We start from the raw sequence: 18,438 nt of genomic DNA on the forward strand, positions 1-18,438 counted from the left end.
ACATAGCACCAAGTGTTACCAAGCTCAGGTTCAAATTTCAGAACAAAGGCACACAAACTTAACATATTAGACTAAGAGTAACACCAGGCAAGCTGTTCATTTGGATATATTATATTTATTGATAAAAAGTCCATAAATAACATCATACATAACTATTATATACCCAATATTCCCTGTCAGTAGTAATGACACAAAGTAAGTGAAGTATAAACACATTCTTTGTAATATTTGTGTGTTTGTTTTGTATTTTGAATATAATAAATACAATTATGAAAAGAATATTAATATTTGTAAAATAAAACCCATTGATGATGTATGTCAAATTATTCAACGTTTCATTGGCTACACGATACGTCAGTCACCGGGAGACTCGGCTGCTGCTGGCTCCATCTGTAAACAAAAGAAGAGGGCTGGCACTTCCTTATGAAGTTGACACTCATTGGTTCTTGATGGCTGTAGATAACGCATGGAAGCTCCGATTGGCTCAAATGAAGTGTCAATCGAAAGGTCAGAGTTCGGGCAGCCATTTTAGATGCGCCGAAACTGCGCTGAATGCAGAGATATTTGTTTGTACAAACAATATTTGTACCGTGTTAGGTCACAAAATTGTACAGATCGATCAGCTGATTTCAAAGATTGCAACAGCTGTTTGTGGGCTTTTGACGATGTGACGATGTTAATGATAGATATATTTTTTTACTGGAAACGATCTATTGGACCTTTGGCAATGACACAGCAGTGTTCTTTTTGGAATATTACCTATTACAGGATTATGATGAGACTTCATAGGTAATTATGTTGATTTTGGGTTTGCTTGTTAGTGTTAGATGCCTACTGTACTTGCTGTTGTGAATATGATCTCAAAACTGTTTTGCTCACTAAATAGACAAGATTCTAAGCTTTCACTGAGTATGTGGCATTGGGTGTACAGTCCAGCATGGTGGACTGTACACAACGAAGTACAAGATAAAATCTCTCTGAAAATGTACCGTGGGCCGTCCACACGTTGGATACCAGGTAGAGTGTCGATTTAGTAAATGTGAAGATTTCTTTCTCCTATCGACCAAAGGATTAGTTGAAGAGTAGGAGGAATTTGTGTTGACCAAGGTTTTCTTTGGTTGACTACAGCCCTAGAATCAAGCCATCATCTTCATAAACCACAAACGGCAACTACAAGCGCTGCATGTCCCAGCAGTTAGCATCATATATTAGTGTCCCCTGGAAACAGTTTATTTTGTGGTGTGAGCTTCTTGCAGAGCGTTTTCTGAATGATGCATGTGTTGTCAAATTGGTGAATATGTTTCTTCATTTGCTTTGTGTTTGTGTCTATTTATGTGTTTCCTTGGTTTGGAGTGCGTTCAGCTCTCAGGGCCACCATTGTACCCCTGAGCAAGGGAGAATGTCCCTGTAGTTAGTATTGCCATTTATTAAAAAGGATGTGAAAAGAACAATTACAACTATTTTTGCAACAGCTAAGTGCAGTTTCCAAGAGTCTTGTCCTCACTGGGAGGTCAGAAGTATGATACCAGTGTACCTGTATATATAAGTATATATTTCAAATATATATTTCCCATAATTGATTTAGGACTGATGTCAACAAATTCAGTTTTATGCCTTTTGAATGTCTACAGAATGGAATGAACTAATAAGTTCATCCATAGAGTAGAGTGCACTGCTGCTGATAAAGATATGGATGATTTTAGGAGAAGTACAGGTAAAAAATACAGAAGCACAAATAATTATAAAGAACAAAAGATATTCATTAAATTGACTTATCTTGCTTTTTAGGAGTCTGGAATAAATCTGAGTATTTTAAAAGTGGAGGAACTTCACAAGAGACAGACACTTGTTGACAATTGTTTGTACTATGATTCATGTAGAGATATTTTCATACTGCAGGCATTCTTTCGTTATTCTGTTGTGGTCTTATGCAGATGAAATGAAAGTGATGCTACAGTGGTTTAACAGGTGGAGCCCCAGCAGCCTCTAAATGACCACACTTTGTACTCCCCTGCGTTAGAGAGACAAAATAATTCTGATGGCTACATGACGGGAAATATCTCATACTTCAAAATCCATCCCATTCTTGTCACCTGAGCCAATTAAAATTGCTTTAATGGCCCTCATATTACTACATGTGTAGTCAATGTATGTTTCAATTAAATTAGTTTGGGCAATTATATTTTGTCTCTGTAATGTTGCACTTTTGAAATGTTCACAGGACACTTTTACAAAGGTAATGGTGACATTTTAGCAACTTGTTTTATCAAACAATGGTAGCTGCCAGTAGCAGCTGGTGACTCAAAGAATTGTGGAAGACAGGAGGAAAAATGCAACATTATTTTATTTTACACCAGTTGGCTTTGTATCGCTATACTCTCTATACTTTATAATGTTCAACAAAAACATCACTGTGGGCTCTGCATTACAACTTTAGTATGTGTACTGTGTCACTAGAAGCCTGTCAGACCATCGAGGGCTGACGCAGAATGTTACCGTGGGAACTTCCTACTATCCGCTCAATAAAAAAAGGACTTTGTTAAAAAGGCCTAAATAAAAAGCAAATTTTCAGTGGCGTGTTTAAAAGTAGTTCACAATTTGGACGTTATAATTTCTAACATACTGTTTTACTGTATAAATCTACCTAATGCTTTACTGCCACTTAATCACACTCATGTAGAATACAGTGATAAAGAACTAAAGAAATCATTGTACCAACTCAAATTTGGCCAATAACAGATAAGAATGAAAAAACTGAAGTACATTAAAGGTTTGTGACCCGGCCACCATGTTGAAAAGACTTGAGCCAAAACCAAGCAGCGCCCACCGCCCAGAGCAAGCTTTCTCATTTTACAGCTAAACAGTCCAGTCAAAAACATTTGAGGAGATAAATAGACAATGTAGAAACAGAATCTTGATTGATATTCGATCAGCACTGCCTTGTTTGACAGTTTCATCGGAGATCACAAGCAGTGATTGAAACTGAAAGACTCCTCGGCTCTGATTGGTTGTTTTTAATGGGGCGTGGTGGAATCTTGCAAATGCCATGAGGAGCACTGGGGGAGGGGGGCAGAGGAATATGATTTGTTTTTACAGATTATCTGTGTCATGCTCTATTGGCAGGATGCAGTGACAGTTTCAGTAAATATGACAACACGTTTTTTCAGCTTGAAAATAATACTGTTTTGTTGAATTCACATTACTGTATGCACTTTGGGCTGCAATTCTTGTATGAAAGGTGCTATAAAAAATAAAGCTTATTATTATTATTATTATTATTATTATTATTATTATTATTATTATACATTGTAGCTCAAGCAACCAGTGTATGTGCAACAATGACCAACCAATCATTCCAACCATCATTCATGACCATGAATAACCAACTTACTTAGTTCCAAGCATAGCATCAATGCTAATGGTGTGTGCAGGCTGCATGATGTTTGTGTTTATAAAATTCAAACATGCAGATGTGTTTCGTCCTGCAATTTTTAAAAAGCTCACTCAGATGAATAATAAGAATTATGGTACTTTTATCCGCACTGCTTATCTTGTAAGAGACTGGTTTGTTTCTGCCGTATACACATTATATAATGTCCAAAACATTAAACATGCAATTCCAATAAACTGCTAAAATTACATTTTAATTGAAAAATCAATCTAATCTTTGGGGAAATAGCAGCAAACTATAGTTATTTGCAATGCAAAAATATTTAGGGTTTTATTAATAAAAGTGAAAGTAATGTTTTGCTGTTGTGTATAATTGAAAAGCCACTTGGATTGCATTAAATGCAAAGTCTTGGGATTACAGAAACGTAAAATAAAAAAATAAAACATTTACTACTCAGTTATAACTGGCTCAGTATAGGCTTATTTACTGTCCGTAAAATGATGATGATGATGATGATGATGATGATGATGATGATGGTGATGATGATGATCTGAGAAGGAGGAGGGATATCACCAGTTAATAACCTCAGTCTCCTCTGCCTGTCAACAGCATGATCGCAGAATGCACCGGGACCCCCTCACCAGTGGAGCCGCGTCGTGATGACTGTCCGCGGGCAGAGCTGCAGCCCGGTGACGCTTGACATTTCCTCCATTCAGTAGTAGATTTCTCCACGCGACGCTGCGCGGTGAAACTGGAGTCTTGGCACAAACAGTGTCACTCTCTCGCACTTAGAGGCGGTCTTTGCTCCAACACGTTCCTCCGAGGCTTCTCCTTCCTTCCTCCTGGGGATTTGAAACTTGAGCGACTTTCCCGTCACAGGCAGAGAATAAAAGGCGAACGGACTGATAGTGTCGGTGCGGTGAATGTAGCGGCAGGCTGGGCGTCTGTCTGCGGGGCGCACAGCGGTACTGCTGGACCAGCCGAGAAGAGAACGCACCAAGTCCCGTCCAACATCCCCGTTCAGCGCCGGCGTCCCAAACTCGATAAACATGATTCTCCTCGGGGTTGTGCTCGCTCTCTTCTTCTCAGGTACGTTCAGGGATTTTATTATTAGAATTAAAGGGAGAAACTCTCTCATCTTTTAAGTGACACACAAAAATCAGCCTTTGTCGGGATGATCCTTGACTCGCAAGTTTTGTAGAGATGAGGATGGAGAGCGGAGCCACACTTCAGTTCAACCTTACATTTTGCATTAAGTAAAGAGGTATTTAGGCCTCTTTTTGTTATCTACTTCCATTACTCCGAAGTGCATTTTGTGGCTCGTTTGGTAAATTTCACGCTCTTGGAGCCACGGTGATGGGGAGTGTTTTTTCACCCAACTTTTCAGCAGAGTAAAAAATAAAATTCATATGGCTGTTACTGACTATTTAAAATCCTCAAGTATCATTTTTGTCTCAATAATTAAGTTTTTGGTGCGGTTCTAGTTCAAGCAAACACAAGCAATCTCTTCTTCATCCAAAGCGCCACCAGGCTACGCCCTTCAGCTTCAGCCCTGCACAACTTCCACGCGCGGTGTCAAACCCTCAACACATGTTGGCTGGTTGGTCTTGCAGACCTATAGAAGCTTTTCATTTTTATTTTTACAGATACAATGTTTTAATGTGAGCTTGTTTCAAAATCAGTTTTTAATTTTGAAATAAAGTATTTTTTAATGCCATATATAATATATATGCTAAAACAAACAAACATAGTTTGATGTCCGTAGAGCACAGAGACGCCCTGAATGTAGCACCTAAGTCAGTTTTAATGATTAAGATGTTTGACCACTTTATTTTTTATAGTGTATTTAAGCAGCAGTAAAAACTCCAGGCATGACATTTATTTATTTTAGGGGTCCATCGTTTTTGTGTGTGAAGCAAACATTTTAAATATTTTAAGAGATATTGTTTATTTCTACCTTTTTCAAATGTTACTCTTTTTTCCATGTTGGTTTTTAATGAAGACTATTTACCCTGATAGAGTCGAGACTATTTTAGAATGTACTTTTTGTATACACAATATATATATGTATGTATATATATATATATATATATATATATATATATATATATATATATATATATATATATAATATTTATGATAAGTTTTATGGTTTTAGTTTTAAAAGTTATTTTAAAGATGGAAAACACCTTAATGTCATGCAGAGTTGTATTAAATGGTTTCTTATTCACATAAAAAGTTCAACATTTCAAACCAAATATTAAATGAAATCATTCCAACATTTTTGAATATACGATGTTGTACTGACATTTATGCTGCTTGTAGTTGCTCATTTTGTGATGAACGGACATGCTGCGTACTGTCCGGATGATGAGCTTGTTAAGTTTCTTTCTTTTTTTGTTTGATGTAGGGTTAGTGTGTTCAGGAGCCTGTGTGTGACCACTAAAGGCTTGTAAATGAAAAGAAAAAAGGTCTTCTTTACAGCACCATAAACGTCCTCATAGAGAACTTCTTTATTGTTTCTAGCACAACAAGGGGTTGGGGGCAAGCCTAAAACAACCATTCTGTGCTATTATATAAATATGTGTTGAGAGTCACGGACAGGTGTGAGGCAAAGAGCTAAAGGCATTAGTTTTAGTGTCTATGAATCTTTCTTACGTACATTACAGACAGTATTTATAGGCAAGTCTGAAAAGAAGGGAAACAAACAGCTAAATACTTTTTAATCATAAAGGTAAAACAAATGTAGAGGAAACATAAGTGTGAAGGTCCAGGTCAGTGCCAAAGTCCTACAATAAAGAACTTAAGGCCTAAGATTAGATAACCGCAGTGGATTGGTCTACACATGGTGAGAAACGGAGGTTTGTTAGAGACACAAGTATAAAACTGATTCAATGATTAATCAATGTGCAGGTTCAAATGTAGGAGTACATAAAACATGACTTCCCAATGTTGTGCTCAATTTAAGGTTTGGTCTTTATCTTTTCTGGTTGTTTAGCAGATTCTGGTGCTTCAACAGGGCACGCATCTGGCTGCTGGTGGATCTTTTTCTTTTTCCAAAGTTTCTTTTTAGTTGCAGTAATTTCTATTTATTTTGCAATTTTTCTATCTCTCAATGGCAGATGGTACAAGTGACTCAGGCTGGTGGCAGACTGACAGTCAGACTAATATAGTTAGAAGGTTATTGTGACAATAAATATATTAAAGATCACACTAATTTCAAAGCATATTTGTGTGTTTATTTTCCTCCTAAACACAAATGTGGATATGTACTATCAAATCATCATTTCCACTCAATTTTTCATACAGCTGAGCCAAGTCCCAGTCCACAGCAGACGTACCTCCTGGTTGGGAATCAGTGGATTATATCGCTGCTGTAGCAGGACTAATGAAATTCCCCCACTGCGAGCCTGGTCTGTACTGCGGCACGGGCCGCTGTGTTCATTAGCCGTGTTAATGATTGTCCGGCTTGTAGGGACACTGTAATGTTGAGTGACAGGCTCATATATCTCCCCCTTTCTCTGCCTCAGGTTTACCAGCCTCCCCCTTCTCTCTCTCTCTCTCAAGGCTTTCAGCTCGTGTCTGATTTTCTTTTTTTTTTCAATCTCAATCTAAATTCCCCCTCGGATTCAGTGGCGCGTCAGAATAAATTGTTCAATTCGTTCAATGAGGAAGTGCAGTCAACCGACGCCGGTGTGCAAACACATTTGGAGCGGCCGTGGTTGACGTCTTATCGGTGCGCTGGCAGGTGTGCATGTTTGTGTGTATTTTTAGCGGTGGGAGAGTGCGTGACAGGGCTCATTTTGCCTACACGCCACCAGTGGATTTTTGAAGACCTATACTGATACTGATGCTTTGGAGTGCAGCTGCCCACAGGAAATATTTACCTTCTCCCTTAGACCATAACCCATTAACCCCTTCTTCCTCAGAGTTTTAGGGTCCTGCAAAAATATTATATTTGGCTAAAGTTAGAAAAGGTTTGGTTTTTTATCTGTGTCTGTGTGTCTCACAGTTTTTTCTTTTTTTGACTGATTGGTTTGAGTGTTAAAATGTACAATGTAACTCGTGGAGTCATTTCCATTTTGCTATGAAAATAATTCCCAATAAATTGATGAATACACATAAAATGACGGGGGGCTCTGTAATGTCATGTATTCCCATGCACCAATTGGAATTTAGCAACATTTGAATCAAACTTCACCCACATGAAGCAGATTAGCTGAGGTATTTATTGTTAACTTTTAATACCTTAAGTTTTTTCCGCAAACTTTAAATTTGATTGTTGCTTATTTATTCATGACTATGCAGCTCTCTTTTTTTTATCTGCCTGATCTGTACATTGAGGGAAATATTGAAAGCATTTCATGTGCGTCATTTTTGACACATTCAACCCACAGAACACATTTGTTTTGAAAACCATGACTAATTAATTATAATGATTCTAACATAGGTCCTCTATTGTAGCGATTAAGACACACACACACACACACACACACACACACACACAAACAAACAAACAAACAAACAAACAAACAAACAAACAAACAAACAAACAAACAAAAACACAAACAATTAGAGTCACAGATACATACTTACAAACTCTGCATTTATTTAGACTATATTAGACTGTTCTAACACTGTACAGGTCAACTTCACCCAATTATTCCACTGAGTTAATCCACTAAACGCAGCAAATCCCTTGGAATTATTTAATATGCCACAAAATGTCCCACTTTGAAAGGCGAAAAAAATCATCCCAGCAGCGATCCGGACCAAACAATAGATCCAACATCTGAAATCTCCATTTGCCACTCCGTCACACCCACAAACAACACACACCACACAACTGACAACACTGCAACACACCAAACCGCAAGCATCTGCAGTGCAACAGCTCAACAGTCCACAGCTCAACACAGCCACACCACAGATACCCAGAGCTTAATTTCCCATAGTGCCATCGGCCGCATGATGCATGCCATGTGTGAAGTGCGACAAAGCGACAAACAAAGACCCCAAACATCAAATGCACCGTTTGGTCCAAATCACCGCCAAAGTAACTATCCCCTACAACATCATCACCATAGTATGTGGTGATTCTCATCTCCATCACACCCAGTACACACGGGCCACCCCTGACCCATGTGTGCAAACTCGATGCAGCAACACAAAACCCATTCCAGTTCACAAATCAAGACCAACCAATATCTGACCATCACTGTGTGTTTTTTTTAACCTAATCTTAAAAGAAATAATTAAAAACTATCCAATAAAAACTTGTGCAAAGTGTAATTCATCGTCACTGATGGAACAGATAATATTTTTAAAACACTAATGTTGTTTAAAAGTGTGTATGTCTCCTATATGCTTATAAAACCTGAACTCGAGCCAGAGTCTTGCTCTAATGTTGCACAGCCATGCTGCTTTCGCCTCCTGCCCTTCTCTGTTTTCCACTCTGTTCTTTCTTCTCATGTAAATCGCCATTTTGGCTTCTCCTGAGAGGAAGTTTAGGAGCTGCTACTTTTCTTTGTTATCTTTTTTGTAGGCAGCTCCCATGATAAGAACAAGAACTCAGTAAAAAGTATATTAAAAAGACTGAAAAACAATGTTAAAAGAGAGAAGAAAGTCTCTTACACTCAATAAAAACATGGAAGACAGTCTCACGCGGTTGACAAAATGGACAATTGTTAAAAACATCCTCCACTGAAGATCTGAAGTCCGCTTTTTGAGGGGAGGTTTGTATAAAATCCTCCACTGTTGGCCCGGTCCACTTCCTCCACCTAGTCTGTTGCTCCACACATTGGAGGGTCTGCTACACAGACCTTTTTGTTGATGCTTTTCACACAGTTTGCATAGAAAGTTGTTTTGACTGCTCTGTGTAGTGACAGTCTTGTCGGGTTAGTGACCTTGAGCAGGGGGCCGGTCAGTTCTCCCAACCCTGGGCTCAGGTAGATTTCTGGAAACAGGTCCGCTGGGTCTGGATCAGTCTTTCCCTGTATTCCCTGACTGTATTTGATGAGGAGTCTCCTCTCCTCTCCAGAGAGTCTCTTGCTCCAAAGCTGCAGGATCCTCTCAGCCACCCGGACAGAGTTCAGACCCAGCGGAGAGCCCAGGGCCCGGGCATCGCAAAGTGCTGGCCCCACTGCATCCACCAGTGGTAAGCACAGGGTGCTGGACCTGCACAGCGCCACTATCAGGCCAGGTGTGTTGCTGCTGCTGATGTCTAGCCTGGCTCTGTGAATTAGAGGCTCATTTAACAACCAGTGCAGAGAGTCAGACTTTGAGCACCTTTTATGGTTAAAAAAAGGGCCCAAGACTTTTAAAAAAAACTGATAAAACGGAGGCAGCTCACTTACCTTTTAAAAATGTTGAATCAGCTAAAAACAGAGCAGTATCCAGCCCCAGGTTACTCATGAGTCTGAGAATACAGCTGGCCACGTATCTCCACACCAAATCAGCTGGACCGGTAAGATATTTCTGTAATATCTGGAGTCTAAAAGTGGCTGTTCGGCTGGCCAGGTGGTCTAGTTCCTGTTGGGATGCCACAATGTTGTTTAAAACCCTACCTTTAAAAGACGTCTGAGGGAGCAGTCATTTCCTTTTGGAAATCCTTCCCTCAATCTTTTCAGTGACGTTCTCCCAGTTCTTCTGGACTACTGTATATTCTCTTTTCCCAAAAACACACCTAGATATTTTATTCCATCTTTTCTTCAGGTAAGGCTCTGTGGAAGAACTGGGAGACCGCCACGCCACTTCACGACAGCGAGGGCTTCACATTTCTTCCAATTTACCCTCGTTGCCGATGCCGTGCAATAATTACAATATTGGTTAACCTCTTACTGTGTTGACGGCAGCAGGAGTTTTATTTTGCCATGTGTTGTATACAGTCCACCGTGCTGGATGTGGTACCCTTGCCACATCTTTTTAGAAAGCTTAGAATCTCATCTATTTAGATTTTGAGATCACAATCACAACAGCAGGTACACTCAGCTCCTCAAAATAGCAATTACACTCAAAAATCAAAATCATAACTTTGAGCCAATTCAATTATGAAGCCTCATAATAATCCTGTAATCAGTAATAATCCAAAAAATACACGCCTGTGTCATTGCCAAAGGTCCAAACTATCGTTTCCGGTAAAAAAATATTGATCACCAACATCATCACATCCATAAAAGCCCATGAACAGCTGTTACAATCTTTGAAATCAGCTGATCGATGTGTGAGATATTTTGTTTATACACGGTAAAAACTTTACTCCCGCTGGCTGCACCGCCGAACGCCTGCTTCCCACATGGAGAGCGGACACTGAGCGTTCGATTGACACTTAATTTGAGCTGATCGGAGCTTCCATGCGTTATCTACAGCCATCAAGAGCCAATCAGTGTCAATTTGATAAGGAAGTGCCAGCCCTCTTCTTTTGTTTACAGATTTAGCCAATAGCAACCGATTCTCCCGATGACTGGCGTATCGCGTAGCCAATGAATGGCTGAACAGTTTGATACGTCATTTCATATGTTTTTGTTTTATAAATGTTATTTCTTTTCAAAATGATATTTATTATATTCAAGTTCAGAAGAAAGTACAAAATAACCACAAAACTATTACAAGTTTTTTTTGTTTATACTTCATTTACTATGTCATTACTACAGGAATATGGGTATATAATAGTTATTTATGAGCAATACAAATAAGATTTTATTAATAAATATTATAATAAAAGCGTACACATTTATAAAAACAGCTGTAAAATGGTCAAACCTTGCTTTAACTAAAAGCAACCTCCCCTCGATGAAATGCTCGACCTCCAGCGAGACTGGAGTAAAACACTTGGAGAAGTGTTGTGGCTTAAAATGACTTCCCCTTCCCACTCTCTCCTCCAGTCTGTCTCATTAAAACTGTCGCTGTGCATTTCTTGTAAAAAAAGTACATCAACATGTTTCATTTTAGCGGTTTCATATATTTGTCCTCTTTTATTTTAAACTCTGGCTCCGTTCACATTCAAAACACCCACTCTAAAAGTATCCATCACTAACGAGATGTTAAAAGCAAAAAAACAAACAACTAAATTAATTAAAACACACATCATCAATGTTTATTTGTTTTTTTACTTTTAACACAAGTTTCTTTAATATAAAAACCTCCTGGTCAGTGAGGCCAGACTCCTCTCTTTGACTCATATGGAGTCTGGCTGAGGAAATTAAAACTTTTAAATCTGGAAAGTAATCCTCCACCTTTATACCATGTTGGTTTTTTGTTTGTAGGAGGAAAACTTTTAACATTTCAGCCGTACACATTTTTTTTTTCTGGCTGTCTGACACATTCTTCCTCACTAAGACTCTCGTCCGTCTGTCCCTGCCTTCTCACAGTCAGTCCCTCTTATCCAACTTTACTGTTTTTCGCATCACTGGATGCTTTCTTTGACTTATTTCTCCTTCGTTTGGTAGCAAGTCTTTGCTGTGCTGTCTCCAGTGCTGCTGCTGCCTCTTCCTCCTCCATCTGCGCTTCCTCTACCTGCTCACTCCATTTAACCCTTTCTTTGTCTGCCATCTTTACCTGCACCTCTCCTGCCTCCTCTACCTTCTCTCCTCCCAAACCACCTGCCTCCTCTGCCTGCACCTCTCCTGCCTCCTTTACCTTCTCTCTTCCCAAACCGCCTGTCTTCTCTACCTGCACCTCTTCTCCCTCCTTTTTTTTCCGACCTCACTTCCTCCTACTACAACTAGAATATCTTGGTAATTTTTCTCCCCATTATTTTTCTCCACACCACTTAAATTAACACCACACACCAGATCAGACACAGCCGAAGCGGCCGGCGGAGATCCCCTCCAGGACCAGACGGAGCTGGATCCCTACGCCTCGGACAGGCTCTTGCGGTGTGTCCCTCCTCCCCGCAACCAAGACATTTCATACCCGATGAGGTGGCAAAAAATCACGTAGTCATAATCATCCACTTTAACATGGAAGCGGAGGTTGAGCTTCACATCCCGGTTATTAAGAATCATATACAGCTGTCTATGGTGAGACACTACATGTTTAATTAACTGAGACTTACATCCAGACAGAATCTTTTTAACCGGGGAAACAACTTTCCCGTGTCTGGACAGCTCTCTGCTGAGAAAGTCATCAGTTATAAGCGAAGGGACATTAGAAATAACAACTTTGGTTGCGGGTTGAGTGAGTGGCAGTACCTGCACAAACATCTCGTTCACCACGATACCTGTCTCGATGACGAGGAGCACCTTCTCCAGCTGATCCAGTAAAAATGACAACAGCGTCATTCATCCGCGCCAGTGACTTTATGCTTTGTCCAACTTTTTCCCCCACAGCTAAACCTATTTCTTCTACGCTACACGGGAAGCCGGCTGCAATTTTAATGCCATGCTTCCTAGTAATCTTGGTAAATTCTCCATTGACCATGGCGTCAGACGGCGACCGGCGAGACACCGGCAAGAGAAAACCCCACACACACCTCAAACACCACAGCAAAACGCACCGAAAGTCAACTATACCAAACTATCACCAGCAAATTAAGTTAAATTAACACCCATTAACAAAATAATCAAAATACAAGAAATCGAAAAGCCCACGCTCAGCGTCTCACTCGCACACAAACTTGCATGCACAAAGAGAGCGAGAGAGAGAGAGAGAGAGAGAGAGAGAGAGAGAGAGAGAGAGAGAGAGAGAGAAAGAGAGAGAGAGAGAGGGAGAGAGAGAGACAGAGAGAGAGAGAGAGAGACAGAGGGAGAGATACAGTGGGAGACAGAGAGAGAGAGAGAGAGAGAGACGGACAGACAGACAGACAGACAGATAGATAGACAGACAGAGATGAAGAGGATTAGAAGTATGTGAGCTGAATGAACTTGGTGAAAGAAGAATGAGGAAATCCATTCTATCCACCTGGTTTCATCTGATCTGTGTGTGTGTCGTGCAGTATGTAAGGGGATAGTTTGGAGGTCTTCTGTGTGTTTTGTTGATAACTGGGATTTGGAACTCAAACACAAGGATGGCAGATGGTGTGTTGGCTTCTGCTTCCGTGGCTGTGTGTGTGTCAAGTGTGTGAAGTCGTTAGATTGAGTACTGTATGCATGTGTGTTGGTGTGTCCTTACTCAAACTCAGTGTCAGACACGACAGTGGTCCCTGAAGGTACCACTGCTCTCTGTGGTCAGAGCCAGGGCTGATCCCAGGTCAGCTGCGGCATGACCTCAGGCCCATCTGCCATTATGATGACAGATGTGTCAGAGACTGGCTTCAGATCTGTGCCTGCACCCACAATCCCCAGTTTGTCTCCCCCGCAGACTGCCAGCCATTTAGTTGGGCTCTTCGAATCCTAAATGTGTTTGGAAACACACTGAATCAAATGTGTTTTCTCCTCTGGACCTACAGTAGGTTGTAGTAGGAGTAGGATGCACCAAACCATATGGTATAGAGGGGTCTGATCTTCCATGGGCAGAAAAACTGTTACTGTCGAAAGTTTACCCATACCTGACTCTGCTGTGTCAGACAAATGTGTGTGTGTGTGTGTGTGTGTGTGTGTATGTATGTGTGTGTGTGTGTATGTATGTGTGTGTGTGTGTGTGTGTGTGTGTGTGTGTGTGTGTGTGATAATACAAATGAAATAAAATATAATATGAAACTCTGAAAAAGTATTAAACTTTTAAACAAATAATAAAAGCTAAAAAGGGATGACTTGGTATTTGTCTGTAAGTATTTTGTACAAAAAAACTATTCATTATTGTTCAATCACGTCTAAAGACAAAAGTGTTTGCAGCTGCTCCGGGTGACCAATGGGACAATAAATAGCGCTTAATGTCCGACAGATTCACCTCAATCATTCATGTTGTTCTTATAAATAATGACCCACCCGCCATACATACACACCTTTGCACACATGGCAAATTGCTGCAAAAAGTTGCTGTGATTGTCGGGTAGTCTGCTTCGAAAAGTTACCAAAATGTGCACAGCCCCCCTGTTGTGACACTGAATGGTGTGGGGGGGGAGGTTTCAGACACCATATAATCACAATGTTGCATGTTGTCATTCACCAGCCATCTCTCATTTCTTGAGAAGCTCTCCAAAGGAATGCTTTAAAAATGAACAAAAATAACACTACAAAACATATGACTCATTGTTTCAGCCTGTTTTCTTTTTCAAAATAATTTTTATCACGAAGTCCGCAAAGCTTCATCCACTGATGAAGGCCCTAGATATTGCTTAAAGCTCAGAAAAACCAAGCTGGTAAAAAAATATTTTTCAAGCTGCTATTTCAAAGGCAAGAGGTAAAAATAAAATGACTATTATATTATTATTGTATATTATTATGTGAACAAGACTAAAAGCTGTAAGTATTGAGGACAACGAAAGGCTGTTCATTACACCCGTCAAAACATTTTGGATAGGCATAAGCAAATGTGATGCTCATGGAGCTTTACAAGTAGTGGGGGCTGCGCTAGCAAAAGATCAGGGGGTCATTCAGGGTTTAAATTCCGAAGATCATGATTGTCCTTGAAGCTAATGGTGCTAACAGCAACAGTGCTGACATAGCGAAGAGTGGAGGGTGGGTGCTACGCTGTCATCCAACACCGTGGGTTGGTACGGCGTTATCAGCGGTAACCGCCGTATGAGCGCAGCGCAGTGCGACGGCCATTAGCTAGCTACACACAGGGGCTCACATGCACGAACATGCACACGCAGCTGGCCCACCTATGTATACAAAGCACAGAGAAGCTGGGAGAGAGACTTCATTCTCTTCTCAGATAGACATCACTCCCCTATATCTTTTAATAAAGAATTGTTCGCTGCTATATTAATGCTCTGAATATTACAATGTAAACCTTTAGCCAGTCAGCTTTCTCTTTTTGAATAACTACATTTATGTAGTTGAGTGGAGTAGAGAACAGAGACCTCTGCAACCTTTCACACATTATCCATTATTTTGCTCTTTGATCACAATTACACTAATTATGGCTCCTCTATTACCTCAGTTTTCATAGACAAGGAACTGAAATAAAAGAGAATGTAGAGGCTTAGTGATTCAGAGCCTCTGAGTGTCTTCGAAATGTGATTAGAAATTTGCAGGTGACACTGACTTTGTAAAAATGACTCTGGTTCACTTTGGACGGAGTAGAGTGCTGGGTTTCTGGCATAAAGCTGCAGAGAGGGGAACCAAAACTCAGCTCACATCGTTGATTTTCTGCAAACTGCTCCACATGCTCTTGCTCCCACAATTTTCTTTTATTAATAGATTGATTGACCTACTCTGGTGCTGCAGAACTAATTTCACCAATATGATGAAGTTCTTGCTCTGTTAAAAGGTCACTCAGACTCCAATTATTGGTTTTCAACTTAAGCTTTTACTAAGGAAGCACAGACTAGGGAGCCAAAGTCCTTGCTGTGACCCTTATATGTCCTTTAATAACAGGCTGCAAACAAAGTCTGTCTTCACTCTGCCCCTGTCCCGCTCTCCGGGATGAGCAACAACAGCCAACAGCCATGAATGGGCTTCAATGAAACCTGCTCCACATGGTGTGGCATTGAAGTGGCAATAAACAACTTTCTAACCCCCCACCCCAGTGATAGTATTGTTAGTGACAAAGTCGCAAGACAGCCGGATCACTTTCTCTTTTCCTCAGAGCCTACTACTCGTGAGAAGTTTAGTGACTTATTCAGACATCAGGGAAAATTGTAAATATTGTAATTCAGAGTAATCTGAGTCCACTGCACTTCTGCCAACTACACAGGCTCTCCCCCTCTCCTCTTGCACCGTGCACTAGCAGTCCGACACAACCACAGAGCTTTATGTAAATTAATGAGTGATGACTACACTAGTATATATAATATAACATATAATATATATGCCGACTTTTGGAGCTCGTACTAACTATTTCCTGTGGCTTCAGATTGAAGAAGAACTCATGGCCTGTTGAGTTTATACTTTGGAATTTTAATTTGATTTAACATTACATTAAAATGGTAGTTAAAATTTCAAATGTAAAGGGACAGCGGCTCACCATACTTTATTTTAAAATATTTGAGAATTCTAAAGGAAATGGCTGAATAGACAAACACATTTCTGTAGTAAGTCAAAGGCAACTGTACTCTGCAGGTACCAAAGCTCTCCGGCATTTAATCTTTGCTTTGTCTCTTTGATGCTGAGTTGTTCTCCATAGAGCTCTATTTTCCAGCAAACACTGTGGTCACTACTTTTCCCCTCAGTTCTTTTCCTGGATGTTCAATTTAAGTTTGTGTTTTTATAGATGGCTGCCTTTCTTTGTCTGTTCATTCGGCTGTGGTTGCCATCACTTCTCATTCTACCCAAGCTACTCTACTCTCTACTCTCCTCTCTTTGTTCCAAATAAACTCCAAATATGAAACGCACCACAGTGGTGGAGATACTTTCCCAGAGAAACACCACAGCAAGCACTGAGTCTTTCTGTGGCAAATATAAGAAGAGGATTTGTGTACAGAGTGACGGATAAGAGCTGATAACAGCCAGTATATTGTGACCAGGTAAGCCAGTGAGACTGTGCAGTTGCAATAATAGAAGTGGAATTACATTGTGGATTAGCTGCAGTAGTGCTTTGTGTCATGAACTAATCCAGCAGGTTTCATATTAAATCCAACCCTGTGGCTTAGCATGTAAGATACACTGTAGAGGCCTCGAGGAGCTGGCGCTGTGTGTTTATGTTAATGATATTACATAGGTGAAGTAGCCTCAGGTGATGTTGTGCTGACCTCTGTATCATTGCCATAGGCTATCCACTGATTGATTTGTTCACATGTTTATTTGTCTTGTCCTTCACACATAGTATATCACAGTCGGAGAGAATCATGGTGACACTTGGGGGAATTCTATATAATTTCCTATTTTCAGAATTAAACTGACCCAAAGAGGGTGCTACAATTACTGAATCAAAACAGATAGCATATTACTAGTATCAGTATGTATTTTAGGGACATGTCTAAAATAAAAAACGAGTTTTCAGACTGAACACTCAGTAAATTCTGACTTTGTATTATTTGTGAGATGGTTTTTTGCAGTCTGTTTTAAATTGCTAATGTACCAGCTGTACAGACTTTAGCTGTAAAGGTGTGAGTCCAAGTGAAGCATCACATTCCGCTCAAAACCTGGAACACTTGGTCAGAAACGTGACCTGTGGTAGCTGGATCGAGTGAATGTTAAAAAAACATGCTCAGTCTGAATTCTCCTCTTCTTCGAAGCAGCTCTCCAGACTCTTCTGTGTATTGACAAAGTGCTGGTGTGCAGCAGATGGCATACTGTATGTTTATTGTTTTCAGTGGGAAAACAATGATAAACTCTCCAGCACTGATGGAGAGGGCTGCTTGCTGCCTGCAGACACAGTGTGGCAACGCAAGTTTTATCTTCCCTGCTGCCGTCTACTGATGACAAACAGGTTTTGGAAATTCTACCAAAATGGAGGCACGTACATTTATTTATCAACATGTACTGCTTGTTCTTTTCCAGTGAAGATACATTACTGAAGAGCTGTTTGACTCTGACTGAACATTTTGGAGTCTGGGAGCAGAAAGGCTTACTGCCAAAGTTAGGTTTAGCTAAAGAAATCTCACTTCCGTGCTTGGCCCTCATTCTAGTCAGCCTGGCCCTCTGGCTTGGCAACATGCACACTGTGGCCTGGAACACCTCTTGATGAACTCCTAAAGGGGCCTACAACTACAATTACTATGCAACAAAAGCACTGGCTACCATATTCATTTCGGACTTAGAGGACCCGTCTTAGAGCACTCCAGCTAAAAAAGCAGAGTAGTATGGGAAAGGAAAGTTCTAAACTCTAGTTGGCCACTGTAGCATTCATTTGCTTCTTATTTCACCAGCATTGAGATGGAGTAGGAAATCATAGAATGTAAAACCTTATCTGAATTTATAGTGACATTTGTAATAATGCAAATTACTGTCCTTACTCTTCAGTGGGTTATTTTGTGTTTCACTCCAATTGTCTACATAAGAATGGTACATTTATAAAAAATCATATATTGTTTGATATAGCTCAGTAAAGGCCGACAGACA

The 18,438-nt window shown here is 40.2% G+C and overlaps 1 protein-coding gene across 1 annotated transcript in view; it reads left to right on the forward strand.

The window, feature by feature from the left end:
• Window positions 1-629: 629 nt before the first annotated feature.
• The window catches only part of gfra3 (GDNF family receptor alpha 3), a 51,197-nt gene continuing 33,388 nt past the window's right edge, over window positions 630-18,438 (forward strand). Inside the window, exons 1-2 of the mRNA XM_029440987.1 lie at window positions 630-789; window positions 4,001-4,480. Of these exons, the coding sequence (XP_029296847.1) occupies window positions 4,441-4,480 (40 nt within the window). The 5' untranslated portion in view covers window positions 630-789; window positions 4,001-4,440. The remainder of the gene's footprint in view (window positions 790-4,000; window positions 4,481-18,438) is intronic.

The sequence above is a fragment of the Cottoperca gobio genome, chromosome 10, assembly GCF_900634415.1.
Source record: "Cottoperca gobio chromosome 10, fCotGob3.1, whole genome shotgun sequence".
In the NCBI taxonomy this organism is placed as follows: Eukaryota; Metazoa; Chordata; class Actinopteri; order Perciformes; family Bovichtidae; genus Cottoperca; species Cottoperca gobio.